Source organism: Magnolia sinica, unplaced genomic scaffold, assembly GCF_029962835.1.
Source record: "Magnolia sinica isolate HGM2019 unplaced genomic scaffold, MsV1 ctg429, whole genome shotgun sequence".
Classification (NCBI taxonomy): Eukaryota; Viridiplantae; Streptophyta; class Magnoliopsida; order Magnoliales; family Magnoliaceae; genus Magnolia; species Magnolia sinica.
In genome coordinates, this window is record NW_026682854.1 from 157,295 (window position 1) to 163,944 (window position 6,650).

At 38.1% G+C, this 6,650-nt stretch overlaps 1 protein-coding gene across 4 annotated transcripts; it reads right to left on the bottom strand.

Annotated features, from left to right (window-relative positions):
* Positions 1 to 4,764: 4,764 nt before the first annotated feature.
* LOC131236368 (auxin response factor 7-like) lies at positions 4,765 to 6,295 on the bottom strand. 4 transcript variants are annotated; one of them, XR_009166711.1, is made up of 6 exons: positions 6,200 to 6,295; positions 5,941 to 6,105; positions 5,594 to 5,713; positions 5,424 to 5,499; positions 5,158 to 5,322; positions 4,765 to 4,916 (listed from the first exon to the last, which is right to left on the bottom strand). XR_009166711.1 is itself a non-coding variant. In XM_058233491.1 (5 exons), exons 2-5 carry the CDS (start codon positions 6,063 to 6,065, stop codon positions 5,302 to 5,304), a joined length of 342 nt encoding a protein of 113 aa, XP_058089474.1. In that variant the 5' UTR covers positions 6,066 to 6,105; positions 6,200 to 6,295; the 3' UTR covers positions 4,765 to 5,301. The 4 variants fall into 4 exon arrangements, 1 of the variants encoding a protein (XP_058089474.1); XR_009166712.1 differs by having other exon boundaries at positions 4,765 to 4,979; XR_009166713.1 differs by having other exon boundaries at positions 4,765 to 5,322; positions 5,594 to 5,816.
* Positions 6,296 to 6,650: the final 355 nt, after the last annotated feature.

Here is a 6,650-nt window from a genome sequence, read left to right on the forward strand (position 1 = left end):
TTGATCAATACTATATGCTAAAGTGAATAAATAAAAAGGAAATAAAAATTTATAAAGATTGAACTTTAGACCCGCCGAATTAATACAAAGAGTCACCTTTTCTTTCATTTACTTCATATTGTTTTTACAAAAAAGATTTGGCAGAGACGTGTATTTATCAACCAGTGAGAGTTTGTTTATACAATTGTCACCAAAATAGAGGTCTGAAACTGGTCTCATGTTGGAAGACATTAAGTAATCCTACTACAAACACTACGCCAAAATCGCAGATTTGCGACGGACCAAATCCGTTGTAAAACCAAATAAACGACGGCTTTCATCCGTCGCTCGGTCCGTCACTGTTTACTGGGTCTTTTTTTTCGACCCATAAAATCCGTCGTTTTATCTGCGATGGATAAGGTCCGTCACTAATATGAGTAAGCGACGGACCTTAAATTCGACGATGCAGCAGTCAAAATTTAGCGATGGATAAGGTCCGTCGCTAATACGAGTAAGCGACGGACCTCAAATCCGTCGTTGATTTTCAACGCAGAAAGTAGCGACGGATTTGGTCCGTCGCTAAAATATCTCTAAATAAAAGTAAATATCAATAAATTATTATTATTATTTTTTTAATCTTTCACCTGATAGTCATTCAAAAAATAATTCACACTATTGTTTGATAAGAATCCTATTCATAAAAGTGGTAACAACTCAATTCAATAAAAGAGGAAATGACCCAAGTGGCCTACAAAAATTCACTTTAACCCTCGTAACTAAACACTTCCCCCACCTAAACTAGAAAGCATACAAAAGAAATTACCCGAACTTCAACTGTTGGCTATGCCTTGCCTTGTATTAGCTACTTGGTATATGCTCTTGTTCAACCTTCTTTTGAGGTCTTCCTACATATATTACGAACAACCAGATTCAATCTAAGAAAAGATTAGTTTAGTCAACCCTTCATATATTTCAAATAACCAGCTCAAATCAATGGAAAGTGAAAAGTTTAATCAACTGAAACCAATTAACAAAATAAAAGATTAGAATTCATCCTACCCATTAGAGGTTCAGGTAAGAGCATTTCTTAACTTCATAACATTCACTGGGAGAGCACAATACAGTTTGAAAAGATCTTCAGATGTTGAAATCAATATACAACAGCGCAATGCAATCTGCATTTAATGCACTAGTGTCTAATGACATGACCAAATGAAAGTGTAGGAACTAGGAAATTCCTATTTCCCAACAATCTGAGCTCTTTTACAAGCAGGGATAATGCATCAAGCTCAGCTAAGTTGGACCATAGGTTATTGTCCAGCCAGTGGACAACTTCTAACCTGTCGTGCATGCAACATCCAACTTGTCCAAAAGGTGGGCCTACCATGAGGAGCACCTTGTGCAAAAATCAGCACAATCCATGCATCGGATGAACCCTATATGTATAGATGCCCTGGCCCATAATTCAGGCTGGTATGCTCATCAGGCTGGTCTCACATGCATGTTGACTGTTTGGGACCACATGAAGAAACTTAATTTATATACGAAAACATCATGTGTTTGGTCAAGCACAGATTGTCTATTTGAAAGAAAAAAAAAAAAAGGAGAAAATGTACCCATTTAAATAGATATCCATGGTTTAGATTCCATGTATTCGAGAGATTCACACCAAAGATCCCAGCAACCAATGAATAAATAGAGAGGCAAACAGTTCAAGAGCTAAGGAAGAGCTCTAGGTGCAATGGAATAGAAGAAAAGATAAATAGATCCCCAAACATGCATTGCAACTAAAACAAATACTGTCAGTAGTAAAATGCAAGAATTTGGAGATCAAACTGAATAAAAGAATCCAATGCATGTGCAGTTCATTACCAATGTCCTTGTAAAATCTCACCTGAATCAGTTGATTTCAATGACTGTCGAGTTGTGGCAGAGGGAAAAAAAACCATGATTGTCAGTTGCATTAACATCTTCAGTTTTGCTATAACCATCACCATTGGAGTCAGCCACGTATGTTGTAAAAGATACAAAACTTGAAAATGCCCACAGAAGTGCTTAATGCAAGTGCAGGGGATGGTAGAAACCATCTTAATTATTTCACTATTTTACTTTTTACTATGCATTTCATAGCCCATTTGTTGGATGTTCAGGGGTGTTGGTCAGTGTGCTTTTGAAGATATGTTCCTACAAGAGACCCACAATTTAGATGCCTTGGATAGCTGTGAATCAACGCCACAGTTTAAAAAGCAATAAGGTTGGATGATGTGATAAAGTTGGTGGCCCCCTCTCTACTAGTGTCTACTAGTGTCTCACGGACTAATAAAATAACGCCACGTTACAATTTGAGGGACTTGTGTTTTCAGGACCGACTGAATCAGCTCCCATATCATATTGTTATATATAACACGACATGGAAGTTAAAATACCTAGGCAATCATTATAATAATAAAGAAATGATACAAAGAAACAAGAAAGAACAAAAAAAAAAGAAAAAAGAACACAATATACAGCTAGATAAAGACCAGTTGCTGTTGTAATCTCTTGGCAGTAGAGATTGATATATATATATATATATTAAGAGTGAGAAACTTGAATGAAGTCACTGGGGTTTCAAACAATGAAATGTTAAATGCTTTTTCAACTAAAGGATTTTCAATGATTCTTGAATAAAATAAAGTGGCCCACTCCCGTAGGCTGCAGACTACTGAAGTAAATTCGTTTATTATGCCTATTGATGATGGAAGCTGTTCACTAGGCACAGGTCCCACCATAATTTCACAACTCCAAGAAAAGCACCACTTACCTCTCCTGAGGCAACTTGACTTTACATGCCTGAGTCAACTTGACTCAATCAGATTTCACAACTGTGATAAAAAAATAAGAAAAGTTCTTATTTTTTTAGACTTGATTACAAAAGCCTATCTACTTTTTGCTCTATTTTTTAATACAGCTTTATTTAGAAATACTTGTGAATACACGTATTCCATTTAAAAATACAATGAAAAAGTAGTTTGTTTTACTTTGACTAATGTTTCATTTTTTTTTTGTTTTTGTTTTTGTTTTTTCTTAAACACGCACACACGCCCCACACACTCACACTGCAGTGGGATTTCACCACCTATGGATACTCGGACCCTTGACTGGGTGTTGAAACTCCTGAGAGTCTACCACCCGAGCAAGAGTAAGAGTAAGGATCCAAAACTGACTAATGTTTCCTTACGGAAAGGCGCTGTTAAGGTCTTTGAACAACCATCTTGCCACTGCTGCCGATCATATTCACAATTGGATCCTAATTTTTTGTGCTCGCTTATGTAAGTGTGTTTGGGGCTTAACTTTAGCATACAAAATGATCTATGCAGTCCATTTGTTTTGTAAGGTTATTTCATGGATACTAATCACCTGTGTCCTAGGAAGGTTTCAACGGTCAAGGTTCCAAAAGGTATCTAGTTTGAAGCTGAAAGGCATAAAAAGTGCCTCTTCCAATCTGTTTTACTCGGTCTTCCATTCAAAACAAAATGTTTACTATTGAACCTAGTATTATCTACTACATACTAGTAACATACAACCAATATTGAGGCACCATACCATAAGCTACAAAATTCCATGTCCCCCTAAACAAGGCATCCTCCATTGATAACATATATATATATGGGGGAAAAGGTACTATGCGCTCGACCTCACGAGTCCGTCCCATGAGGTCGAGCTGTGTGGGCCCCACCGTGATGCGTTTCGAACATCTACCCCATCAGTCAGATGCACCATTCCATCGTGGGCCTAGGTCTCAAAAAATCAAGTCAATCCGTGACTTGTATGGGCCACACCACATACAAAAGTGGGGAGGGGCCGTGCACCATTAAAACATTCATAATCATTTTTTGGGCCCACCGAGATGTGGTTTGCAAATCCAGCCCGTCCATTATGTGTGTCCCACTTGGATGAGGGTTCAGACCAAGTTTCAGCAGCATTCAAAACTCAGGTGGGCCCCACCAAGTGCTTTTATATGTTTTAACGGTGTCTTCACATGATTTTAGATGGTATGGCCCACCTGAGTTCCGTATACGGCTGATTTTTGGGATATCCCATAATTTAAAGGGGATCCATCAAATGCACGGTGTTGATGGTCGACACGCATCACGGTGGGGCCCACACAGTTCGACCTCACAGGAGCTTATCGTGAGGTCGAGCGCATAGTACCTTTTCCCTATATATATATATATATATATATATATATATATATATATATATATTAATATATATATATATATATATATATATATATATATATATATATATAAGTTTTTTATTTTCATTTACTTCACAAATACATTCATCATCCATCCAACTATTAACAACATTTACAAAAAATAAAATATATCCAACCAACTCTTAATAATAATTTGCAACTTAACCTACTGGGAACCGTCATGCACCATAATGTCTTACGGCAGAGCAAGTTCTGAGGAGTTACAAGTTGACCCTGACGACAGCATATAAATGAAGCGATAAAGATATAAATAATTCAAGATTAATTAAAGGTTTCGAGAACTTACATCCACCTCACTCTTATTGCCAAGTAGTCTTGACAAAAATGCATCCACACTACGAGAAGGGAAAAAAAAAATTTATGGCTGCACCGATACGGTCTAGTATGAACGGCTGCCTACCTACCCAATGTTGGAAGATTGGGATCAAGCCACTACGTAGTTCTTAATATTTAAATCAAAACATTTTACACATAAGCAAAGAAAAAATCAAAACAAATCATAATAGAAATATGTGGAGATTGCAGGTGTTGCATTGCATCCAGTGAATCCAAAAGACCCAGCTTTTGACACGGGAGAAGAGGGAAGTAGCATTAGGTGCTGAGTACAGCTCTCTCCCTCGTAGACCAGAATATGAAAGATTTGAGGCAGCGTTATCTGGGGATTTCCATAGGCCTAAATGGGCAGGAGAGAAGCCTTGTTACGATTGTGATCAAAATAACCATACGAGGAGGCAGGCTGAAACAGTACTCATAAGAGACAGGTATGGGAACATAATACAACACGTATCAAATGTTAGTTGTACATTTTTTTACAAGCAACAGATTAGCAGTTCCCTAATCAGATTTAAAAGAACAGGTGCATCTTCATCTTCAAAAGAAAATAACAGTCAAAATATGGTTAAGAAATTCCATACCAAATGTAGGTAGGTCTGATGGTGTTGAAGGTAAAACCAGTGGTCTTGCCCGTTTGTGCTTTGGTGCTGGTTGTGTGGTTGAAGGAGCTGCAGCTACCAGCAACTCCAATTCCAGGGTGAAACTCTTTCGGGACGCGGGATTGCTTAAGGTTCATCCCATTGAACCTGAGTGGAATTCAAGCATTTAAGTGAAAGTTGAAACCCAATTGCAACACAAACTATAGTGACCTGTTCTGGTTTTGAAACTTTTGGCAAAAGGTGTTTACCTTTATGGATCTCCATTCAGAATCTGCCCAACAAGATGATAGAGTGTCCCCAACACCAACGATAGTACCACTAAATCTGAGAAATCACTGCAAAAAAGGGAGCTAAATTTGGTATGTGCTTTCTTATTTCTTGCAATATCGAAACCATAAACACAACCAATACAATATACCTCCTCTCGGGAGCTTCCTCGCCCTCAAACCTCATCTTGAACCTCATACCAACAGAGAGTTTGTGGCTCCGAGCTTCAAGATACTTGTTGACACTTATGATAAACTCAGATTGGCTTGTCCTGGATAACAGAGATTTTGTTCAGATGTCTTTCTTTTTTCCTTCCAAGCCAAGTCTAAGTTGGAACATTGAATTAAACCCATGAAAGAAGGCCTGGGCCATTGCTACACTAGGCACCAAGAGAACAAATAATTGTTGGAGACTGCATTTAAGTAAATGTAATTACCCCATAAAAAAAAAAAAAAAAAAACCCAGAGAGAGAGAGAGAACAGTGAACAACTTCCAAACCTTGGCTTGTAGAAAACAGAAGAGAGAGTCCCCGTTGATATGGCATGAGATGCAGTGGCAAGGACCCCAAGATGCATGTTGTGACTGGATATAACAGATGACGGCATATTGCTTAGTTGCCTCATTAGCCGCCTAACCCCAACACACAACTCTCCGTTTTCACCTCTGCCATAATTTATAATGTAATTAATAAGTCATGTACAGCACAGAAGAAGGGAAAACCTTAATGGAATCATAACAGCATGAGAAAGCTACTTACCATAGGAAGATGAACGCATCACCAGCAACCAGTCTCTTGGAGCTTACAAACACACTCCAGCCTGTTGTCAGCAGGTGCCTTCTTGGTTGTCTTGTGTTTAACATTTTAGTTCATATTTTAGCATTGAGTACTGAACAAGACAATCCATGCTTATAGGGGAGAGCAGTGTCTTCCTTGCAAAGAAGAAGCATTCATCAATCAAAGTGACACACCATCTAGGATACACAACAAAAATCTCCATAGTTTTCTATTGCAAATAAGAAATTATTTAGTTCACATCCTTATGGTATTGAACTTTCTTTCTAAAAGTTCAGCAACTCAAGTGATAATGCAGTAGAAACTAGCTGATATAGCCACTACTTGTGTTATAGAGCAATGCCAAGTGTGCTCAAATACAACTTTTGGCATTCCCCTCTCGCACACGGCAACATGTTCAAGAACCAAGCTGCTC